At 40.9% G+C, this 25,894-nt stretch overlaps 1 protein-coding gene and 1 long non-coding RNA gene across 2 annotated transcripts; one reads left to right on the forward strand and one right to left on the reverse strand.

Annotated features, from left to right (window-relative positions):
- Positions 1–5,215: 5,215 nt before the first annotated feature.
- On the reverse strand, positions 5,216–21,378 carry VCPIP1 (valosin containing protein interacting protein 1). Its single transcript, XM_071420416.1, has 3 exons — positions 18,397–21,378; positions 13,355–13,441; positions 5,216–10,424 (listed from the first exon to the last, which is right to left on the reverse strand). The coding sequence occupies exons 1-3, from the start codon at positions 21,083–21,085 to the stop codon at positions 9,553–9,555; spliced, it is 3,648 nt and encodes a 1,215-aa protein (XP_071276517.1). The 5' UTR covers positions 21,086–21,378; the 3' UTR covers positions 5,216–9,552.
- Positions 21,379–21,523: 145 nt separating this feature from the next.
- Positions 21,524–22,852, forward strand: LOC139586795 (uncharacterized). The gene is made up of 2 exons (XR_011678006.1): positions 21,524–21,608; positions 21,702–22,852. It is a non-coding gene; the product is annotated as an uncharacterized lncRNA (long non-coding RNA).
- Positions 22,853–25,894: the final 3,042 nt, after the last annotated feature.

The following is a 25,894-nucleotide window of genomic DNA, read 5'->3' on the forward strand; positions in this document are numbered from 1 at the left end:
TTCATGGCTGATCTGATTTTGTTGAAATTCTCTCTAAATGCTTCTTATAACATTCTCCTAAAATGCTAAGTCTTAAAGGATCAGCCCCTTCTCCCAGAAGAGTTAGCAAGTTCTGGGCACTTTGACTCAACCAATTTACAGAGCCTCTTGCAGAGGGGAAGAAATAGTGTTACTTTTGCTTAATTCAATTAGCCTGTGTTCAGACATTCTGAACACAGAAGAATTGCATGTACTTTGTGATTTCATAAATTTTACTTTACTGCATTGACAGTATTCATGCTAGAGTAGGGAGGGTGGAAACAAAAGGCTTAAAGGCTACCATATCACAAAAATACCAAAATAATCTAGTGTATCTGGATGGCCTCAGAATTTATTCTGGTGCATTAACCTTCCTGACAATCATGCACACAAAACATCTTGCATGTTTCCAAAGCAGCCTATATCAGCTTATCAAGGAGGCTGTACAACTATTGAAAGAATTCTGAGGTGGCCTTGAAATCAAGCCTTGGACTGAAAAAAACAACCACAGTTCCCAGGCTCAGAAGACCAGTAAAGCAGCTCCAGGGATATAGCCCTGCCAGAGACCAACACTAGGATCCTCTTCCACAGAGTGCAGGGAAATGGTGCCACTGCACAGCTCAGATGGATGCTGTCACTTTGAAACCAAGCCCTGAGCCTCACCTCATCTGCTCTGTGCAAAGTACAGTGGCAGCTAGACTGATTGATAGCATTCCTTTAAAGAGACAAGTTTCATTTGGCAGTCACATCCCCTATAGTTTCATTGGCATGAGCATTCACTTAAATGAGGCACTGTACAGGCAAATATTAATTTTTAGGGGCTGAAAGTGGAACAGCCTTGAATCAATGAAAGAGAGAAAAACATTCTTAAGTTTACACCCAGACATTACCTATTATCTTGCTATCAACTCTCACAATAATTAGTAATGATACCACAGCAAGATTAGAATATTTATCTCAGTTAACAACCTTTCTAATTTCTCAAATTCCACTTGTTTATTTTGGAAATTATGGAGAAATAATTTTACTAGTTCTGGTCAAGTATGCAAATGTCTTTAAAAAAGTATTTCACCAACATATTTACAACTTTGGAGACCAAAGGGGACATATGCAAGTCACCTGTTAATCAGGTACCAGCATTACCCCATGGTTTTAGAACTACATCCTAGCAAGTCATGACTAGAAATGCAAGAGAAATCAACTTAATTCTTAGATATTCCTCAACTCCAGGAGTAAACAATTACTCTTAAAGAAAGGGACCAAAGCTATCAGAGCCAGACTGAGCCACTGACAGGCAGGCAGCAGTCACAGTGTCCTGGCAACTGCCTGAGCTAGATTCAGGCAAGCCTAGATTCAGCCTAAATTCAGTAGTATCCTGGTGATAGATGAAAAGCACTTGCTCGACCTTCTACCCAAAAATCAAAACTACTTGATAAAAAGAACAGTGTTTTGATTGCCAGCTTTCCAAACTAGCAACAAGACTCCCAACGCTAATTACAAAAATAGGAACCACACAGACAAATCTGCCAGGATCACAACCAGCACTCCCAGAGGTGCTGGCCCCTGCTGCTTGCACAACAATGGTTTGCCTCTTTGTCCAAGGCAGTGTTGCTCCCATGCCCTGCAGAATTCCAGCAAGAGGAGAGAAGAGAGATCAGAGGGTGCTTATAGATCCAAAAGACTGCATGCCTCCATGCCTGGCTCCACTTCTCCAGGCAGAACAGGTGTACATGAAAGGTCTTCAGTCACTGTAAGTGTATTTTCTGAGTTTGTGAAAAATGGGAGTTTATGAGAGTTTACAATTTAGAACCTCAGGGTTAGGGTTGGAAAGAAACAAAATGTCAAATAATAAAAGGTTATTTTCACAGTGGCAATAGATAACTGGGAATTTTTGGGCTGCTGACTTAATAGAGACCTGAGAGTCCAAAGTTACCATACTAAGGAGAGAATGGGCCAGCTCAGCTGACCTCAAATGCAGGGAAGAAAATAAACCAAAAAAAAAAAGTTGGTGAATGTGGCAGGGGAAAGAAATTGTTACAGTTAGGAAAAACAGAGGGAACAAAGAAGTAAATCATGGCATTTAGTTTTTTCCATTGCACCATGCCTTGACTTTTCTTATTTTGAAAGCCAAAAGAAGCAGGTACTCTTGACCTTTATTTTCTGCATCCCTCTTTGCTGCCTGCAAAAATAATTGCTATTTCCAGCATCTGTCTTAGGAAGCCAGGAAGAGCCTTATTCTAAGAAAGACACAGTGGAGAAAGAAGTAGTGTTCTTGTATGTGAAGTGATCAGATGTAGGATTTGGTATGCACTGAGCAATGCTTGGGCAGATTTGAGCATACAAATAGAAATAAGAGTTATGTCATTCCCCCCACGTTTAAGTTAGGCTCTTGCCTTTTCTGTGTTTTGGCTTTTTTCTTACTGCCACAAAACCTCTTCATGGGGCAATGTGTGGTAAGGTCTCACCCCTTCTCTCCCATGGGGTTGAAATGTATATATTTGGCAGCTTCTGTTCCTGGGAGAAAACAAAGGTGGATCTCAGGGAAATCTCCAGATTGGGAGCGAGCCACTGCAGCCTCTAAAGTTTCACCATGGAGATGGAAGAACACAAAACATGGCTGCCTACCAAACAACGTTAATTTTTACAAACACTGAGAAATCCCTGTGCATCTTCTTCCCTTCTGGATATGCAGGTAAGTACTCCCATCTCCCAGCAAACTCCCTCTGTTCCTTTCTGTGCCATATAAGGTTTCTGTGCTTGCAATAAGGTTTTCTTACACATCAGTCTAATTTGTGTGAAATTCAATTATTTGTTGCCTCTTACTGTCTCTAAGAGGCACAGTATAAATAGAGGACAATAAACTTGCAAAAATATCTGTGGTAAAAAGGATATAGACTAAGAGTTCAAGAGACAGATGAAAAGCAAACAGGAAAGGCAGCCCAGTGTCAGAAGACCTCTTGAGGATTTGCAGAGGCAGCACAAATGCATGTGGGAAAGAAGAATTTAAGATCAGGAGGTAGAGTCTGGAAAGTATTGCTCTACATTTACACAACGATGTGACAATCTAAAAGAAACTTAATTTTAAAGAAAATCTTATACACTGAATTGACAAAGTAGCCTATAAAATCAAGTTTTCTTATTCTGAAAGAAGTTGCTTGAAGTATGCCTTGTGGGTTTGTAAGAAGTGACTGTGCATTTCATACAGCCAGACTCCACAGACTGTTGGCTAATAAGAACCACAGTACCATTTAAACCTTCTTATAATTTCTAGTAACTTCCTTCCATCTGCCATCTTTCTTTTAATTTTTCATTTATTGAATACGAGTTTCCAAACAGCACAGACCCAGTCCAGACCTACAGGATCACTTTAGAAGTGAAATTAGATTTGCTACCAGCAAGGCAAACCACTAGAAGTATTATTTTCAGCGGAAAACAAAATTAGGCAGTCTTTTAAAAACAGAGGTGGATGAAGTCCAAACACAAGTCTGTGCAACTATCTCATAATCAATGTTTTTCAGTAACAGAACAAAGAATAGCAGTCTTTTCTGAAACCTCTTAAAGTGTCTGCAAGTTACTGCAAGAGAGGTCATGCTTACATTGAAGCCTAATTCCTCTGTGTTAACAGATGTTCAGAATAACCCGGTATACATCAATTTAAGTAATTCAAATCCAAGTAATCCATTTCAAACCAGCTGCAGCAACAGGGTTTCTGCAATGTCAACTTGGCCATCAAGTCTACTGTGAATCTAAACACCTACTTTTCTTCATCCATTTCTGAGTAATAGATACTCAAAACTACACAAACCAGTAGAAGCCAACATATATCAAAGCCTCTACATCAAGCAAAGCAACATGATTTCAACTACCTTCTGCAGACAGTATAAGGTGTTTGACTTTGTAATACCAAAAGCACCGTCCATAACTTGCTACACATGCTGATGAATATCCAAGGTTCACTCTCACCCTGGCCCTAGGGATAAGATTGTATTTTGAGGAGTTTTATGGTGACAGGAAGATGGGGTTTTACAGTGATGTTACAACAGATTTGCTGTGGACATGCATAAGAAAAAAATGAGACAGACCAACCAACCAACAAATAACCCAAACCAAACAACTCGAATCCAAAATAAAAATTTAGACAGATATTAAGACTGTACAATTAAATGCAGAAGTAAAATGAAAACACTTCGAAACCACACTTAACTTTGTTGCTTCATACATTCAGTACTGGTTTTGGCTAAAATGATAAGTACTGTATTAATAAAGATGAGCAAATTTCTAGCTTAGCATTAATCATTTAAGCTTTTGAAATACAAATCTTCTGAAGGATAATTTTCAATTCTTCATGACATGACATGCAATCAAAATTAACAGTGTATTTACACCCATCATTTTAAAGAAGGCTTTAATGCTAGCACACTTGGAATTAAGGCCTTTCAGTAAATACAGGAAGAAGTAACACAAAAGTTTTGCAGATGGGTTTTATGGCTTGTTTCTAGGCTCAGAAGTCTTGATTAAAGCCAATTTGTGAAACAAAGTACCACATGTAGCTGGTGGGAAAAGCATAGAGATAATTTAGATAGTTGTCAATATGTTCATTTTTGAGTATTGCCAAATTTTCAAAAGCGTATTTCTTCCAAATTGTACTTATTCATACTTGAATATTACATGCACACATTAAAATTTTGCTTTGAAATACACTTTGACCAACGTTTCAAATCACAGATTGCAAGGTATCTTAAATGCTGACTTGGTCAGCATTTTTCTACATCTTCTTCATGACAATTTTGAAAAAAAAAGATTCAGGTCTTGAATTTTGGTCTCAGATATATCAAAAATATGTGGTTTAGAAACCTCTCAAATTCAAAGGTCCTATGTGTTCAATGAAATACTTAGATTAGGTATGAGGTCAAAAAACCCAAGTTTTTTCTTAAAGAGCTTTTCTCTCAAAAAATTATTTTGAAAAAGAACCATTACTAAAGGAAAATGGGTAACATCAGGTTTTACTTTTCTAAGAATTGTATCAGTTTTTCAACCTCTGTACTAGTATTCACGTATAGAAGTAAAATGCAATTTATATGCAAAATGCAGAAATTAATACATTTTCAGCTGACTCATTTTGTAGGCAAATCAGCATTAATGAAACAAGCTAATGTGTGAAAGGCTAGATAAAAATACACATTATAAAACCAAAGCAGATGTTTCAACTTATAGTTTTAATATAGCAATCAAAGAAAATTCCAAATACTGTACAGTGAAGTGTAGTATAGTACACTATATACTGTTATAATACACTATTGTTACATTACTGATAAAAAAATCAAATATAATTAGTACAGCAATCACAAATAGAACAAACCAAACCTTGCTGGATAACAGCCAGTACTGTGAGATGGTATAGTTTCTATGCTAATTTATTTTTAATTCAACATGTAAAGCACTTACTTTTTAAAAAGATTTTTTTCTAAATATATACACTATTTTAATTCCTATTTATACATTTTAAATAGCATTCCCTCCTAAAAGTGCACTCTTTCATTTCTTGGCAATAATCCTCATCAAATGTAAAATAACTCTGAAAATACCACTCTTGTTTCAACCTTTTATTGCTCAACCACAGGCATAAGGGCTCAGAGGGAATCCTGCATTCTAAAGATCTTAAGCAACTTCTTCATGAAGCTAAACTGATATCCACAAGCAAAACAAAGAAACCACTCTCTGTTGTGGCTTTTTTAACAAAAGGATTAACTTCATATTCATATTATTATTATTTTACAAAAGCATGTAGATTCTGATATTTAAAAATAGGAGCCAAACAAATGTAGAGATAACAGTGGCATCTTCTTAAATCATTCATTTTCCATACAACTCAGATCGAGCATCACTCTCCCAACTGTAAACATACCAAGAATTTTGTTACCTGGCATTTTCAGCGCATTGAAAAAGTAGCAACAACTCCACTAACCCTGTGACAATGACAACAGATTCTACTTTATCAAAGAGTGTAAATCAAGTATTTTGGCCCTGCAGGGTTGTTAGCACACAGCCCTGTGGCACTGTGCCTCTGTGTCACTGCTAAAGCACTCTGGCAGAGGCAACATCTAGCTTGTATTTTGCAGCCAGCACAAGACTAGTAAACTACATGGAATTCACAAAGCCAACAATGCACACAGCTGTTTTGTGACTACAACAGGGAAGACATCCCAAATATATTTCTTTGATTTCATTTGAAAATCTGCTATTTATTTTCCCTTGCTGAAATGCAAACAATTCAGACAGAAACAGCACTATCAAAAAGTCACCTAAGCAGCCAGCCATTTGAAGTAGTACAAGTCTTGGAAAACTGATCTGTTCTCCCGAGGTTTCCCATATGCTCATCAGGAATCTAGTTCATTCCCTTTTTTCTTTTTGTACTAGACCTGTATTTTTAGCAATCATCTTTTCTTTGGGTTATACATACTAAGCCATAGTAGCATTTAGGATTTTCTAATGATGTGTCTTTGCCATGAGACACAGCGTAGAAGATCCTTGGCCTTCAGACAAGAAAGTAATCAAGGTGGGTACTCAAAACCACAACCTCTTTCCACAGGCAATTTGGTAGCAAGAATTTGGGTTGGTTGCCTTTACTTTTCAAGAAAAGGGCACCATTCTTGACATTTGAGAAGTTCTACTGACACATCTTCTCATCCACAATGAGCCAAGTCTTCCCTGCCCTTGTACCCCAGCAGCATTTTCCTGACTCTAACAGGGAATTCTAACAAGCACACTGGTGCTCCTTGGACAGGCACACAGATTTGTCTCCACTTATATTTGCACCCACTGCCAGCAACCAAATGAAACATCTGTTCCAACTTACACTTCAGTGTTCTTTATTTCACTTCTCCTGCACAGTCACATCTCACTGGCACATAGATGAAGTTTAGCTTCACTTGAGAGTACCAAGAGCTATCTATCTTTCTCAAAACCACTGATATTAAATGCATGAAAAAGCTATGTGAGATAAGAACACTGCAAAGAAATATGCACAATCCTGCCTTCCAGAATTCACACCAGCAGATCTTGTGATTGACATTTTACCAGTCCTGTGAGACCATCTTCTTTTAGGAACTGGAGGGTTCTGGTCTACACTACTTGAGTGGGCCCGAGATGACACTAATGGTGAGTCAAACAGAGCTATTATCTGTTTCTATGCCTATTTAATAAGAAGGAAAATGTCAAATTACTGCTGAAATGGGAAGTGTGTCAAAACTAAACCAAGCCTTCCTCTTTACACTGTAAAAGGCACACAAAGTTCTGCAGTCTTACCAGAAAGGCATGAAAGAAGTAAGCATTTTTCCTTGAAATAAGAATGATGGGCAATAAATATTTCAATTTATTTCAAACTTGAAATTCTGTCATATACGCTGCTCACTCATTATTTTTCCAGCCAAGGAAGACTTTTTCTCCTAAAGAAAAGGTTATAACTATCAAAGCATTGGCTACCTGGTCTAAAATGCAAGAGATTCAGGAGATTCCTCCCCCCCAGCCTCTCCCAATTGACATTCTTTCCCAGAACAAGTCACTGCTATACTTTTTCAACACTGTGACAAAGCACAAGCCTCTACTCAACATTTTCTATATAGATGTAGCCTTCAGCGAGCTAGACTGATTCATGGGAGACTAAATGTTTTCAGAAGTCATGGCAGGCTTCCAGGTGCTGCATGTGCATCCTGTTTCTCATTGAATAAGCCCTGCCAGTTAATCAGTGCATCAGCAAGGTCAGTTCTGGCAAGCCAATTACTTCATACATTCCAAGTTTCCAAATTGCTATCTTACCGGATAGCAATTTGAGATCTTAACATTTTTCATTTGTGAAAATGTGGTGTTTATATTTTACCTCTAAGTAGTGTATGAAATCATAAAATATTTGTACTATCTACATAAAAAGTTAACCAACAGAGTAATTTTAATTTACTTTGACAAAAGAGAAGGGCTATTCTTTAAGTGACTTGCTTCATTTCAGTTCTACATACAAAAATAAATCCTTCCCCATGGGACATTTTCTCATACTAATGCTTAGAACTGTTTAAGTGATTAGAAATGTAAAAAGTGAGGAGACTTTCCTGAATACAAACATATACAACACAAACCACATTTGTGAACTGGTAAAAACCTACATGTGCACAAACACAGACTTCAGTATTTAAATGCTCTTAATTCCTTTGAAGCTGTATTAACATCTTTTCATCCATTCAATGTTATTTTACCATGAGAAGAAGCAACAATAGTGCATTTAAATGACTATGAAGATAGGAAGCAAAGTGCAGTATCAGAAACACATTCCATCCTTAGGGAGCAAGCACAATGGCTGCTTCTTAAAAACTAGCACTACAGGTCTGATGAACACACTGCTTAAGTGGATACCAGCTCTATTATCACTGATGCAGGGAAATCTGCATCACAAACTGAAGTGAGGTTGAGAGAGGTGGGTAGTCTTTATAGACACTGAAACAGCTTGTATCCCTTGCTCCCACAGAGTAAACAGCGAGCTTCTAAAAGCTCAATTATCACCAAACACTTTAGGATAATGCGTGTTAGAGAGTCATTTCCTTCCAATAAATTGTTAATTTGCTCTTAAGAGGACTGCTGTTATTTCATTTTTGCTATTTCTAACCAATGCTAACAATCTAAGTCTTCTAAAAGAAATGGATTTGCCACTGAACATCTGCTCTTACTTGAAATTGCCAACTTCTCTCCCGTAATTGTCTCAAAAGTTGCACAACCACCTGACCAGTTTGGTATTTGGGAGGAAATGCTACCAAGAGAGCACCAAAATGGTTGTGTTGGCTCAGACAGCCATGCATAACCACACCACATTCAATGTACTTCATCATTTGCTACGTGGCCTTTTTTAGAACTTGCTTTCCATCTGACAATAGGAGAACTTAGACCTCAGTTTACTAAAGTTATACCTATTCCAAGATTTCTGAGAGGAGGGTATGAATGAAAAAGTCATTAAATTGGAGAAGGGCCAGCAAAGTGTAATTAAAAGTACTGTATATGCTGCATTATCAAATTGAGCAGAAATTTAGTTTCAGTTACTTTTTGAAATGTATGTCTAGTTTATGACAATAGGGTATTTTTTTATTGGAATTAAGTATCTGGGACAGAATTAACTTTGCCATGTTTCTAGTTTTGCCTGTTCTAGCCCTTCCAGTAACCTTAAGCTAGAATGGTAAGAACCTTGGATGGGCTTAAATTTTAAGACTTCTAAGAAATTAAAAGTTACAAAGAATTTTCAAGAACCCATGTGTACAGCAGATATTCATCTCAGTGCATTTCCTAATAACTAATTTACAGGTAACAGAGCCAGCCTGGGCAGCAGTATGGTAATATTGAAAGCTATTGCCAATCACATGCTTATCATGCACTGAATAAGATGATATAATCTTTGACATACATACAAGATTTAATAACTAATCACTTTGTGTGGCCCAGCCAATAAACATTACATTTGAACAGTAATTTCTTCTACCCTTATTAGATTTTAACCTATCAAGAGTGATCCATTGGCTCAGTTGCATTAGTGATTCCTGCATCTTGACTATCCATCTCCTCAAGCTCCTCAACAGAATTTCCCTTTTGTGCTTTAGACCTTGCAGGGAATGCTGTTCCCACAGAATTCACCATGTTACCATCAGTTGATTCAGTATTCAAGTGTTCAGTACCACTTGGTGCAGAGAATGATTCGGGTAAGGCAGCCTGAAAGCTCCCAGTTTTAGCAGTTGAACTCACTGCCTCTACTTTTCTTTGAGATACATCAACTGATGCTGACTGCTCTGTATTCTGATCCCGCAAATGTCTATCCATTGAAGCCTGAATAGAAGAGACCATTTCCTGCAACTTTTTTCTCTGTGCCTCAATCAAAGTGGGGTCAAGCTGCCTGCTGTCTCTCATTGTCACAACTCCCGGTGCAATTCGAATAAGCTCACTGTTACCAGAAGCAGCTGTGAATACAGAAGGCTCAATTTTAGCAGAAGGACTGAAGTCCGTTTCTGTGCTATGCTTTCTTAAAAGTGGTGTTTCCCTGGCTCTTTGATCGTGTTGTTGACTACTAGATGCAGTTCCTAGGGAATGACCCTTTCCTTGAAATGCAGTTATGTTATGTAGTTGTTCAGATTTCTTTTTCACTACTCCACCACTACCCAGCTTCAGTATTCCATGTGAAGGACTTGCTTCCCTGCTTCTTGAAGCAGCTTCTGCCCGCACTTGACTTAAGGCCTCTTTAACCAGCTCTTCAACATCGGGACCGATCGGGAAGTGCCCAGCAGCATCCACACACAGCTCCAGTCTGTCTTCTGCTGCATTGTACACAAAGTTTTTACCAGGCAGATGTGGAAAAGTGCAGTGCTTGCCATCAGCCAAACCTATAAAGACAGGAAAAATTATTCAAGGTGCTAACATATTTTAAGGCATGCTCTGAACACACAGTAATTACTTTATTTAAATTTACTGAATCAAGTATGTAAAATCAAACACTGAAAGCTACTACTGCGGGAGAAAAAACATAGGCTTTTATGCCAGACAATAACCACAGCATGCTGCAAAGATGCTGCTGCCTTCTGTGATGACTCTGATGAGGAGACAATACTGTACTATTACAAGATAAAATGACCACACTGCTACGACTTGCAGTTCTATGCTTGCAGTAATGTAAAACAAGCCAAACCCCATCACTACCACCACCCACACCCCCAAAATCACACAAAACCAAACCATCAACAATCAAAACCCAAAAACTGACAAGGAGAACATTTCAAAACACTATCTGGAGAAATACTATTTGAGACTACTTCCATACTAGTTAGAATTGTAGCAGGATTTCTGGTTGCCTAACTGCTGCTAAGCCTGAGGAATTTCAAATTTGCTATTTTGTCTTGTTCTCTGAGACGAAGTGTTGCTAGATTAAAAGAAGTGTTTCAAGCTTACTGTATTTAGTAGTCCCAGATATTATAACTATTAACCTTTACAAAATAAACATAAGGCATAATATTATTGCTCTGCTGTTTGTTTAATTGTCCCACTTGACCAGTCTGTTAAAATTGAGAGTTCACTAGATAATTTTAAGTTCTGAAGTTTCTTTGTGCCAAAAATGGACAACATTCAGTTTTTACAGTTTATCATCATAAAACACAAAATAACTCTTTCAACTCTGTCCCATGCAGGCTGTGGTAAAAGCAGTAAGGTATCACTTCAGTGATGGTGGCTTTCTGTGAGTTAAAAGCTATCTGCAGATGAAAACTTGGCTGCAAGCATTCTCTTCACTTTAGTTCCATCAGCTATGCATGGAGAGCTACAATGAAAACAACACAGTTTAAAAGGTGCCAGGAACAGGTAAATTATTGGGATTTTTCCTCTCATTCTCAAAATTCTTGAAGAAAACCACCAGAAATTATTCAGAAGCAAAGCAACACAACAAGCAAATTCTATTTCTGTATTACCAAATACAATGCTTTCAAAATTAGTATTCTGGGCAACAGTGGAAAAGGTCATTCAATAATTTGATAAGTTATTAAACTGTTTTCATCCTAATGAACCTACTTATTAGTCTCATCCTCCACAGCTTCTGATTCACACATGCACAATTGCAGAGGACCTACAAATAAGATTTTATTCTGACAGCTTCAGACATGTAGCTCCTTTCTTTACATATCCATGGGAACCAATAACCAAACAGCCAAAATGCAGAACAGAATTTAACCTCAAACACCTACCTGTCTAAGTTCGCCTGAAGAACATATTTTAAGTACATAATTTAGCAGCTCAACTTTCATTTGCAAAACAGAGAACTGAAACAATTCCAATGATTGACCAAAACTGCCTCTGAAACTGCAATCCCAAAATCTCAAAGTAGGACCTTAAACAAGGTCTATTAAATCAAGTTTCAATTAATTAACAGTACCTACACTTCACAGACAGCTTTTTCCCAAGGTCCAGTATGATAAGTACATTATTACATTACCTAAAAGATTACAAAGAGGTAAGTAACTTCTTAAAGTGGAAAGATAAGTCAGATTGTTGCATACTGAAATTGTAAAAGTGTACAAATGCTGAAATAGGAATTGTACCTACCAAGACAGTCTGTAATTGAAATTATTGAACTTCTCTGTATGCAAGCATTTTACACTATTATCTGCTACAGCCTTATTTCTCACACAGTAAGCTGGGAAACATGGCTTTTAAGTTAGATATTTTCTGTGAGTTGGGTTAAAATTCCTTGGATTCATTTCAGGATTTCAAATCTGGCTAGCCATTAACTGGTCAAAAATACCCTTTCCATCAGGCACTGTTTAAGCTGATTCACTTTCCATAAACAATGCAGCACTCGTTACTGCACAAGCATAGTAAAAGAAGGAAAACTAAAAGGAAACATATAAGACACTTAGCATGCTAACTCTATTATCAGGCTAATAATTCAGTGAGAGTTAGTGAGCATTGAGTATATCACACATTTAAATTTTCCAGAAATAAGTAAGATAAAGTTAAGGTTGATAAAACTGCCTAAGAAAAAAATCAAACAGCAAGAAAGCAGTAAAGGGACCATTGTAATAGCTGAAATCACAACAGCTAAACTGTGAATGCAAAGATTTCATCAAGAAAATAAACTTAGGGAGAAAATAACTCCTTAGTACTTTCTTCTCTAAAGAAACTGTTGATATTTTTTGTGGGCAGTATTTTTAAAGCCATCTAAAAATCAAATGTACTCTACTTGCTTGGTTATTCTGCACAGAACCCAAGATGCAATATTCAGCAATTCAAGAAGGGGATGGATAGTTTTACTTTTGAACTATAATCTTAGAATATGAAAAACAAATTTAAGCAACCATTTAAATTTAAAACTTGCAGTACCCTGTATAAAGTATCTACTAAGAAGCACAAGAAAGGTAAACTCCTTATCCAGTAAGCATCTTACAGTAAAGTAATAGGTGTCATGATTTGCTTGTTGTTTGATCTTTACAGGAGAAAAAGATTAAGAAAACAAAAAATCAGTTGATTTTTTTTCTTTTTTGGTCATATTGTTACTAAGAAAAAAAGAAAAAGAGTTGTTTGTACAATTCAGGAAGTGAAAATTTCAGGAAGTAAGAGGTTTAAGTTCAGTGAAATAGGTTTAGGCAGATTCCCTAGTCTTAGTCTGTCTGAGGGAGCATTAGGACTTCTCCAATATTTAAGAATGAAAATTTACCATAGTAATAGAATAAAAAAATATATATTTATGCTTACAAGTGACTCAATACCAATTGACAGTTTTCAGGATTTGGAAACAGAGGAAGGAAGGAATAAAAACAAAAAAAAATACCTGTTGTTTTCTTCATTATGCTGTAGAAGACTCCACCCTGCTGAAACAACTGAGGAAGCCCCTTTGCGTAAGACCAAACATCCTCTCCTGTAAAAATCAAACACAATCATTAAAATTAAACAGTTGTATTTTCATATTATAGACAATGGCTGAAAATGTAACTCCTTAAATCAAAAGTGGAGTCCTCACTATCTTCTATGCAGTTAAGAATTTGAATTTTTATTGCAAATGCACAGAACATGAGCCTGGGACATTGAAAGACTTTTAGAAAAACATACCACTGTCTGCAGTCAAATATCCTACATGTTCTAGAACAAAGGTTCCCAAATTTGATTTGATCCAAGGTGCAGCTCCCTGTTCTTTGTCAAGCCCTAAACACGAGTCTCAATTCCCCTCCTACCTCTGCTTTCAACATTAAACTAGGAAATTACTAACACGCTTCCAAAATTCAAGCATATATCCTTGCTCATTAAAACTTGAATTCTATATCCCTACACCTTCTCAAAAATCAGAGCTCAATTTCACAGCTGCCACACAGTAGACTTAATGCTGCAGCTGAGACACAAATGTCCACCCAGGCAGCTGCATAGAAGCTGTGTCTGTACCTTGCTTTTCTTGAGAGTTAGAAACAAAATACCAACTATGAGGCCCTGGCAGTCCTGTATAACCAGCGTTTCTCAACAACGCCAAAAATGGCATTGAAATGTGACAACTTTAAATGCCATGGAGAGAAAAAAAAAAACAACAACCTAGACTACATAAGGAAAGGAATATAAAAAACTGAAAAATTGGGTTACAGTGATGGACTATCAGTGACCTAACAGCACCTGCTCAATCATTTCAGATCTGCATTTTGCCTATACCCTTTTCCTTATTATGCTAACCACTTACCTGCTTCAGAGAAGTGACATGTGCTGTAGCTGTCTAAGCAGTACAAACAGAAAGTTCTAATAAATTCTATTCTCCTGATGCAGAAACAACTACTGTGCATATACATTTTCAGAAAAAATTTGTTTTTCCCACTTTCTATCAAATATACAAGGAACATATCGATACATTTTAGACAGAAATTGCCCCCTTCTGTAGGGATTGAAATCTCAATAACAACATCTCTCAAATTTCTATTAAGATTGCAAAATGTAAATCTTCAACTATAGTTAACTGGTTGTACTACTTGGATAGAGAAAGCTGGAATGTGTGAGGCTGTAAAATATGACCACCAATATCTTTGCTTGCTGTTATAGGGAAAATAAAATAAAAGAGCACAGGAGGCACAGGACTCCCTGCTCGTCTGTTCCCCCACAACTGTCACTCACCTCTCCACTGCAGGCATCACTCAAGCCCCCATTCACTGTACAAAAGTACAGTGCGCATTCACCACAGTCTGACTTTGGATGTTTTAAAGACAGGAGACTGATATAATCTGATTAATTTTGAAAACATTCCTTCAAACCATATGTGCTCAGGTTCATTGCATTCATTTGCACATCAAGCTCACAAATTGAGCCTTTGCTTCCAAGATGAACATTGAAGTAATAAACCAACTGCTCTTCTTTCTTATTTCCCATGATCTACTGAAGGAAGTCTTCTGTCACCGCCACCTGTGTCCTTGCTCTCACTGGCAATTTGAAATGCACCTCCCTATACACAGTGCCTCCAGAGCATCGCTGCTGTGCCTCTTCCAAGTCTCCCTGATGGTTTAAACACTGCCCACAGGAATCAAAGCAACCACTGCACTGAGAACTATCAGGAAACAGCTACTGAGAACTATCAGAACACAGCTCTCACTCCACGGAAGCCTGAAGAGGCCACAGCCAGCAGGACTCCATACTAAGGACTCCTTTACTGCTGCATTGAGCAATCCATTACTATTTGAAGGACTCCCTTTCATTACACAAGACAACCACTGGACTTAAAGAAGAAGTCCAGTCTTAGAATTACTGACATTTTCCTAGGAAAGATTCCCTATTTGCTGTGGGCATGATTTTTCAAGCCTTGCACAAGGGAAGCATCACTGTTTAGACAGCCTTTTATGCAATACTAACAAGTACTACATGCAGGAAAGCATGGAGAGCAGGGCTCACAATACAAAAGCATCAGCCACTGAAAGAAATACAAACTAATGACACTGTTTTGATAGACATCTCCCACTGGAAGAAAAAAAGCCCAGAGTTACAACTGGACTTTCCCAGATCAGAGGAACTAGTGTGTGTGACTCAACTGAACTACATTTGAGGTTTGCACATTTTTGTTGCTAGCTGAGTTTTACCATTTGTTTTGGATTTGTTTGCCATGGTAGCAAGATGTTTATAGGTCACAAGTTAATTTGGATGAGCATTTAGTTAGATTAAAAACTCCCTCAAGATACTACCTTTATCAAAGAGATTATACTGTTCCTAGTCCAGCACACACTTCCTCAGCCAGACCCTAATCCCAGAACATTAAGGTATGGGAACAAATCAAGACTGTCCTACTCACAAATAGGCCTTGTTCACTGATAAAGGTTAGCCTGCAGCTGCTGCAAGCCCAGGACTGTCACCTCAGAGAACAGAGAGAACACACAAAGTCCAACACAAATAAAAAACTCAATTGATAAACATATGTTATAGGGAAGTTCAGCTGGCTTCAAAGCAAGCTGTTTAATTCCATGAAAATTCTGGTATCACATAATACATTAAATTTAAACCTGGCTATTTTGATTCCTTGTGTATGGATGAATTCATCAGTGAAAAACAAACCAATCAAAATAAATTCATATCTGGCTTGCACATACTCAGAGTGCTTCTGCAGGGATGTAAGTAAATCTGGTTTAAAATACAATGTTTGAAATATGTTAATGCAAAATTCCAATTCCTTTAGTAATTTCCCTACAGAATTCTGCATTTTGAGCTAAAAAAAAAAACAGAAAGCTTTACAAAAAATCATGTATAATATGTTAACTGGTCCAGAAATTACAGCGTTTCATTTCCCAGGGCTTTTTTAAAAATTATATACAGAAAAACTTAAGAACATGATCTAAAATTCTAATAAGTAACTGAGACCAGAAAAGAAAAATTCTAGTAGCTGAAATAAGAAAAATTCTTAATTCTACAGGAGACTCTGTATGAAAGAAAATGTTTTAATCACACAGAATGAATAATTATGGATGTCTGAAGACACACTTCCGCTACAGGCACTGGGGAAAAGAAGTGTGTCCAGCCCAATGAGCTATATCACAACAGCATCTCCCCTCTACACATTCTAATCTCACTGTATTATAGGAATGTTTTTAGCAGAATCAAGTTACAAAGCTGGCTCTCAGATCTTTACAGCAGTTTTAGCAGTACAGAAATGCTGTTGAAAAAAACTAAGGCTTCTTGTCTCAAAAAGGCTGAATATGCCACCTTGAGGAATTGCCACCCTTAAGAAGTGCAAGGACTTAAGAAGTTTGCTAATCTGTTGAAAAATCACAATTGTGAACAGTCTAGTGACTAGATTTCTCTCACAAGTATTTTAAAGGAAAATGAAGACCCAATGAGAAAAATGATGATATAATAACAGCATCTTATGCAGTAGTTGCATAAGGTTTTATAACTGGTTGGTTTATCACTTGCTGCTGCTTTTACTTCTATCAGTAATACACTATGGATGCAGCCAGAGAAGGGTGAGATAAATTCTACTCTAACTGATGCTCTTAAAGCAGAATCCAACAGTAGTGATGGCAAAGACAAAAAGCCTTTCTTGCATACAAGATCAGCTCACAGTTTATGGATAGCACCTGTGAAATAATAACACACCTTAATGCTTAAGTCACCAAGATATTTTTAAAGCATGCCAAAGTTATTTGAAGTCAGTAACCAGACTTCCAGCAGTATTTCCTGCAGACAGGAAATAAGCTTCATCTTTCAAGCTTCATCTAAAAGTTAAGACAACTTTTAAACCTAACTTTTTCCTGCACTTTGGAACTGGGGTGTAAATGTCAGTGTGACGAGGGGAGTAGTGATTCAGCACACTATCTTGTAAAAGACACAGGAGTAAACAATCACACTTGGAAAAGAATCAAAGTTCTGCTTGATAAACTTCTGACATAGCACTCTGTGATTACGTAATTGTTTCGTTTCTGAAACATCACATGCTTTAGCCACACCAAATCCCTCCAGCAAAAGAGAAGGCTCCCACAAAAAAAACTGTAAACATGACTATTCAACTGGTTCATAGAGCTGAATGTATGATAATTACAGTTCTACTTCCTGCCAGAAAGCAGCAAGGACTGTGAAACCTGATGAACAAAATACACAAACAGGGATCCAAGTCTCCCGAGTTCAAAAAGGAAAATAAAAAACACAGGCACCCGAGAAAAGTCCTTTTGTCTTGAATGACTCACAGTCAGATTTACATGACTGATAATTTATAAGTATAGCTTTGCAACCTTATGTCCAACCTTTGGAATTCAGATCCATGTTTAGATTCTTTCAGTTTCTCCTCTGTTTATATTCTGAAATAGTACTTTTCTTAAATCTTTAAAAGGACCAGATCTTAATTTAAAACGAACAGATTACTTAAGGAGAAAATGCCAAGTTGATATGCTTAAACCAAGACAACTCCCTGTGGGGCCAAATGTCAGGATTTCCTCCTACTACAAAGGTGAAAATTTGTTCCTCAAACTTCCAATGAGCAGACACTCAGCATCCCCTTCTCACCCCTGCTCTGAATTTATTTCCTGAAACCTGAGGGAGATGTAGGAAAAAAAAGTCTGTAGCTTTCACACATACACTTCCAATGTGTGCCTAATGAGAGGCAGGAAAAACAGACAGGACAGCAGAGGCAATGCAATCACCTCTAAACAGCAATTTTTGAGTATCTCATGTACCCCATATATACATTTCTAAAAGTCACTGACAGCATATTAAATGTTCTTCTAATAAAGGAATAAGGGATTTTTTTCAGCTATAAGATTAAGCGTGATTTAAGAAAAAGGGAAATGTGTATGTAACTACAGTTGGCAACATGTTATCTTCTACTTAAAAACACAATTTTGAAGAATAGCACGAAGTTATCCTTACCCATGAGCGTTGCCAGAAGACAGAGTGAATACATCTCCTTGTCAACTTGCTCTTGCAGATCCTTCGACGAGATCTTACTGGTCACAGCAACATCTTCGTGTTTCACAGCATGGGCTGAGTGAGCTGAGGCAGCCTGCCTGCCTTCCTCCTTGCCCTTCAGAATTTCTATGGCAATCCTGTCACCGTGCTGCAAAGGAACAGGCTCGTTTTCCATGCCTTCTTTGGGAGGCAGAAGTTCTTTTGGAGGAAAGCCGTAGCGAATACATTGCAAATACGGGGGAATATTAAATTCTCTTGCTATGCTTTCCTGGAGCTCCAAGAAGGTGGTAGTGCACTTCAAGGTAAGCATTGACTGCCTCCCGTCGTTGGTGGTTATCCGAATTTTCTTTTCCTTTGCAGATGTTGGAGAATACGGGGTTTTGGTTGGTGTAGCGGGTGCAGACGAGGGCCCCTCGCGAACAGCCCCGGGAGAAGCAGTCCTGGGCTGCCCTTTATGCTCTTGTTTCAATTTTTCACTTTTCCGTTTCTGCATTACAGAAGCCTGGTCCGCAATGTTCTGCTGAATAGTTCTTTCAGCCTTGCTCATATTCAACTCCTCCTTGTGCAAAGTTTTAGTCTTCTGTCCAGTCAAAATGATTTTGGTTGGAAGTTGCGACTCTAACTCTTGTCCTTGCTGTACATCATCAGCTCTTTGGGCGTGAGCACCATCGATATTTACAGGGGTATAATCATCAGGGTTCTTTTTGGCAGTTTGGTGCAGTATTGTGTTGACAACTTTCTGCACCAGAATCTCGCTACCAAATTCACCGGGGAAGTGCTTGGTAACAAGTTTCATGGCGACATCGTACACATTGCTGTTCAAAGAGGTGTCACTTTCATACTGGAACCAGTAGACAGTCTCTCTCACCACTCTTCCACCCCACTCTAGAGTTATAGGAAAAGCTTCAGGCAGATTGTCATATTCTTTACCTTCCCAGTAATGCTTGAATCCACAGCCACACTTGCCACCTGAAGACCTAGTATTAGTTCTGTCTCCATCAATATACAAAACAGACCCATCTTCTCTGACGCGACGCATTAAGTTACCGTGGCACCAGTTACAGACAGTCAAATTACTCAGGCCATAGTCTGGTACCAGCACATCCTTCACAGGGTTGTAAGAACACACCAAACTGTTCAGGGGAAAACTGTAATTTTTGTCAGGCCTTAGCTGGCCATGAGTACTTTTTGCCAGGTTATACAGCTTCCCGCCAGGAGCCAGCCACTCTGGGGGAACGTGATGCTCTGAAAGAGCCCCACAGATGAGGCACCTGTGAAGGCGGTTGTCCATCACTGCTTTTTTGGCAGCTGCAGTGACCTCTTCAGGCTGGACCCCTATTACACCAGTCCTTCTGTAGAAATATTGATGCACATCAGCTACAAGACTGGGGTGGATACCGTGTTTACTCATGAAAACCTCCTCCATTGCAGCAACAAGTCTCATCAAGTACTTATCCTGCAAACTTCTGTCTCCTCCAATAATACAACCACCATCCTCCTCTAACATGATGTACTTTTTGATGAGGTCTTGAGGAACTCCCCAGGCTTTAGGAAGCAGCTTCCTAGGCAGCTTAGGTAAAGCAGCACCTTTTATTCCAACCAGAGGAATATAATGGTTACGTCCTGAGCTACTCCACGCAATACAGATCGGCTTGTTCAACATGCCATCTTTCCCCATGCATTTTTCCAGAGGTATCAGACCAGGGAGGAATGTTGCTGAATAATCTCCAGAGCTTCGCATTCCACTCAAGGAGTCTAACAGGATGATAGGCCGGTGAAGCACGTTGGCCAGACCAAAGATGTGAATATTCCTAAGGCCCATTGGCACACCTTCTGGAGGAACAAACAAAGGGTCACATTCATTGATAATATCCTCCCACTCTGCAGCATCAATAAAGTCATGGAAAAGTGCCTTGTAGTGGCTCAGATTCTCCTCAAAATGCTTCTTTAGATTCTCTCGGAGAGCATGCCAGAACAGCTCCCTGCCAACAAGCGCTCGTGAGACTGCATGGACAAGGCAGTGGCCATCTCCATCCACGTGGACAGGAATGAGGCACTCTTGACTGTTGTTGGCCTTCTTGATGTCCTCCAGGGTGTCGTGCAGGTAGATGAGGCTGCCGGAGCGATCCTTCCCGTAACCCATGGTTTCGACGTGCTCTGGCTCGATGAGGAAGGCGCGGTCGCCCAGGAGGGAGCAGTCAAAGATGTCTCCCTGGTTCATCTCCGTGAGGAGCTTGGCTTTGCCAGTCTGCTTGTCCATCCCATAGCGGGCCAGGATGGGGGCCAGGAGCTTGCAGTGGTAGTTGGAGAGGCCATGGACTTTGACGAGCTCGGTGTTCCTGCGGGGCGGGCCGGCGCCGCTGACGCCCAGCAGCGCGTTCCGCAGCAGGTTGTGCAGCACCAGGTCGGGGTCCGTCACCTCCTCCACGGCCAGCAGCTGCCGCTGCTCGTGGCGCCGCCCGCAGTCCGTGCACTCGATGCTGCCGCTGCCCTGCGGCCCGTGCGCCGGGAAGAAGAGCCGCGCCTGGCATTTGGGATCGGGGCAGGTGCCCGAGAAGATGCGCCGGTCTCGCTTCTTGGAGGCGGACGGAGGCGGCGGCTGCGGCTGCTGCTGAGGGGACGGCGGCGGCGGCTGCTGGGGCTGGGACATCGCTCCGCTCCTCTCCGCCCGGGCTTCACCCGCACCCGCTCCTCCGCCGCCCTCACAGGCGCATTCCCTGCGCGCCGGACAACGACCGCCGCCTCTCAGACGCCGCCGGTGCCGGTGCTGCCGGTGCTGCCCGTGCGGTACCGAGCGCCGCCCGTCGCCCCCCGCCCGACGCGGAAGCCGCCGCCGCTCTCACCGCCCCTCGGCCGCCTCAGTGCCCGCAGCGCCGCGGCCTCGCGCACTTCCACGCCGGCGGCGCACGCGCGGCGCTGCAGGGGCGGATGGGAGCGATAGTTTCGTTCGCCGCCAAGGCCCGATGTGGGGAAGGGATCTACGTGCTATGAGAAGACTACAGAGTCCGTGATGCCATGCGGCGGAGAGTGGGAGGGCGGGGGAGGGGCAAGCCCCGACGGGGTTGCTGGGAAGTGTAGTCCGCGGGCGAATGGGCCGGGAGGGACGGGCAGGGCACTCGGCGGCGCTTGTTGCGCTTCCTGCGGGAGTGCTGGGGGTGGCAGTAGGGTGTGAGGTAACACCCCAAATGTACATTCCTGCTCTGTCTCGCTCGGATGTTGGTCTGATGTGACATCTCACGTGTATATTCTTCCTCTGTGCCCCTCAGGTGCTGGTTTGAGGCGACACTCTACGTATATGCTTCCTCTGCCCCCCTCGGGGGTAGCTCCGAGGTGACACCCCGTGTGTACATCCCTCCTCTGCCGCCTCACGCCCCGCAGGAGGACCGGGCGAGGCTCCCTCCCGTGTCACCTGCGCCCCTGGACAGGCTCGGGGGGCGGGAGGCTGCTCAGCTCCGACAGGCTGCAGCCGGCAAGGGACTGACAGGAAGGGACAGGGCGGGGGCCGGCCCCAGCCTTCCCCTCAGCAGTGCCGCTGAAGGGGAATCTGAGGGCCCCCGGGGGCTCCCCGAGCACGGAGGTTTCCAAAAGCACGGCAGGCAGAGTGTCCTGCCAGCCAGAGTGTCCTGCCGGGCACAGTGCCCTGCCAGGCAGCACTGCCCGCAGCCGCGGGCACACGGGCTCTGACCCAGCCGCCGCCCGAGAGCCTCGGCAGGCAGGCCCGGGAGGCGCCGGCCCCGCTGTGCCTGCCCTCGGAGCTCCTCGGGGAGCCTGGAGCTCAGCACTCCCTCGCCGGGGTTTCGATTCCCGAGAAGCCGCGCCGGGCTGCTGGTCCGGGGGGTGAGCTATCTGAGCGGAGGTGTTCCCCGGCTGCCGGCTGCTGATAGCGACAAAACAAGGTTCACGGGGACGCGAGAGCAAGCTGTTAACGCGAGTGATCCCTCCAGCTGGTGCTACGTAAGGAGATAATGAGGGAACGGAGCTGGCGCTTACGTTATCTCCAGTGGCCGTCTGAAACGATACTTTTGCCAAAATGAAATGGAATAATGTTCACAACTTCCAACCTAATTGCAGGGCTGGCAGCGTATTCATGTGGAGAACTCAAGGAGGGATACTATCAGCAAACGGAGGAGTTAAGCTCTCTGAAGGCTATTCCAGATAAAGATTTATCCTTAAATTAAAGAAAACAAAAGCTGAATGTCGGAGGACAAGGTGAAACCTCACAGGGTGTTTCCAAGTACCGGCGACCTATTCCTGTTCACAAGGGCAAAAAAAAAAAAAAAAAAAAGACCACTTCCTCCCTCCTCCATCACCCTTGTTCTACCAAACAAACACCGGGAATTTGCATCCCAAGGCCTCACCTATTCTACAGTCATTCAAATGATCTAAAATTAGAAAATAAATCAGAGGTTGTATCAGAGAGATAGTATTGTGCTTGTACTTTCCAATCCAAAGGGATTGAAAATTTTCATTTTTATTAATCCATGAAAAATAATTTATGCATCTGACATTTAAATTACAAAGATTCAGATGATTAATATATACAGAAAAAAATCTGTTTCTGTGCTTTATCACAGGCTTAAGGAAAAAAATGGCTCCGGGCCTGGCCCTGTGACAGACTGAGCACTGCCACCTTCCAGTGACAGCAGCTGAGCTGTGCGTGCTCATTCCCTTTCAGTTTCAGTAATTTGTCAAGCACAGAAAAGATATGTGTATGTGTGTGTAAGTGTATGCATTCCACAGTGTAATTTTTAATCTGATCTTTTAAAATATGGGGCAGGTTCAAAGAAGAAGAGATTAAATTTATGAGGCAGATTTTCATTCTTGCCTGCTACTAATATTTTTTAATGTGTATGACAGTAAGATAGCAGCATCACCAGCTCCACAATCCTGCCAATATGCCTTGTACTTGGGGATAAATCAGCAGTCTGTGCCCATTCATTCCTTAGTCTCCCCTTCATGAGTAGCAGGAACGCAGTAAAAATGCAAATAGGGAAGGCTCTGTCCTCTGTGAAACTGTGTGGCAGTGGCTGAGAATGGGCACCATTCAGGGCATCGGCCGGTGACAATCCTGTGCTAACCCGGCCTGCATTTTGAAGAAATGTCAAAAGAATTTTCCGCTGGCCTCTGGGGCAATCCAATTTTTCACATATGGGAAATAAACACTTCTGTTACCATTTAATAGTACATTGTAGTCAGTAATAGAGAGCACTCTGATGAAATAATTCACTTGTACTGTCAAAGCCAATGGAACTTATGATGTTTTGTTTACTTCCCCAACCAGATGTTTTTATGAAAGCACTCTGACTGTAAAGTCAAAATCATTTCTCCTTTCTATTCCTTACATTAATTTCACTGATAAATTATATTCAGTAGAGGAATCTCTCTTTTATGGTGGCTTGACCCTAATTAACATGGATGTTTTTGATGAATGACATTTATAAGTTTTCCAGCTATATGCAGACTTATGATCATGATTGATTGCCCAAGCAATTTCTGCAACAATAAACTTTCATTACAGAATCTTTGATAAAAATCACAATTCTCTGGCAAACTAATAATTTATGGAAATTAAATGCATCTTTATTTACAAGCTTTATACACTGTATCTGGCAAACAGGATAAGGAAGTTCTGTGTTGTAACACTGAATACAGATTACAGAAGTAACTAAATCTTTAAGCAGTCTTAAAGGAAAATTCAGGAAATACAGTGTCTGCCTGGTTATTAAGTACCCTGCAGAGTGTAGCAATGAGTCCTACTAGAAATCATGGCAAGAGCCATACTATTTTCACAGGCAAACAACAACATCACAGTCAAGAAAGGAGGATTGAAGATCACACTGATTACAAAGTTAAGTCTATTTGTAATGGGTCAGAAGAGTGATTAATTGTCAGCAACAGGGCATACCTGAACTTGTGCCACTTCCTTGATGAGAACCAAGCACTGACAGTCCAAGTTCCAGGCATTCATTTCAGGCCCAGGATGGAAGATGTAAAAATTTCAGTCTGATCTTCACCCAGTGCTATTCTGTCTCTTCTTTGTCATTTACCCTCAGGAAATGGGTCATTCCCAGGTCAAAGCAATTATTTTTCAGAGGCACTTGTTTCTTCGGAAGAGCAATGACAGAAGTTTCCAGCTAAACAGAAACAAAAGGCTTGTGCAGCATGCCAAAGAACAGATCATGATAAACTGGAAGATGGTCTGTGTTGCCAAGAAGTGAATGTTATTACCAGCCTTCAGCTACACCTCAACATGCTCTTCAGAAAGGATAGCTAAAATCTGGTGTTTTCTTCATTGAAACCTTTGCAGAGCTGATTCTGCCTAGCCTGCAAGACTAGCAGTTTAGCTTAACCTGGCTCTGAAAGCTCTCTACATGTACACTCAAGAAAGAAGGAGAGAGAAAACAAGTGTGAGCTAGAGGGAAGATGGCAATATCATCACACCCCACAATGACTGCAACATTTTTTAATTTAGATGTGACAACTTAGCATCCAAAAAGCATGTCTAGATCCACAACTGGATAGTACTTATGATATCATAAGTACTATTAGTAGTACCAGCTACAAGGAGAGAACAACAGCATGTGCTCCAGTGCACAGAGCAGCTTTGAGTGTTGTGTGGGCTCTTTACTTCTTGCTCCTGTTTAGCCAATTTGGCAGTGACTGCTGCTGAACTCTGTATCTTATTTTGCCCATCACCCAAGCAGGCATTGTTAAAAGCCCAAGCACTCACCACTATGCTACCTGCAGAATTCCAGAGGGGTGTTGGTCACAGGCCTCCTCACCTCCTGGTCCTCAGAGGCAGCGTGCAGCCCAGCAGTGTTCTGGAAGGACAGGAATGACCACTGAGCAGCTTTGGCTTTCATGAACCTTTGGGTTAATTAATAGTTAGTCAATGGCAGTCAGAAAACAGCACTTGACTGGTCCTGGGGACCTGGGCTGGTAACTCGTGTCCTGGATACATCCAACTGAATAACTTCCATATCCCTCTTCTACTCCCTTCCAGTGACCCCCAGAATTAAAAAATGTTTTCCTTCAGTGCTTTCACAGAGTCAGAGCTTGAACTGCTGCCATTGCACCGGGTTCAGCAACTCACACCACTATTAGATGTTCTCTGTTAACACTGATGTCATTCCTCCACGAGACCAAATTTGGGCTGCCCAAAGTGTGGAATGTGTGTTAGCAAAACATGAATGCGTTAGGAAAACAATATTAAAGTGAAATACTGGGCAGAGCTTCCAGTACTAATTACAACCATTCAAATAACCTGCTCAAAGGCTTTGCTGCAGCAAAATGAATGTTCCCAATGATGGCTCAGGTACAGCCTAGTCCAGTGAGGACAGCTCTACAGCTGACTCTCATGCTGGGTCAAACTCAGCATCCAAGACAAGCTGCTCAACACTGGTTTGGGTTTGTTTACCTATGCTTCCCTTTTATTTCTTGGCTCAAAATCCAGTTCTGA

This window comes from Agelaius tricolor, unplaced genomic scaffold (assembly GCF_023055355.1).
Source record: "Agelaius tricolor isolate 1412-34295 unplaced genomic scaffold, bAgeTri1.0.p SCAF_2, whole genome shotgun sequence".
Lineage (NCBI taxonomy): Eukaryota > Metazoa > Chordata > Aves > Passeriformes > Icteridae > Agelaius > Agelaius tricolor.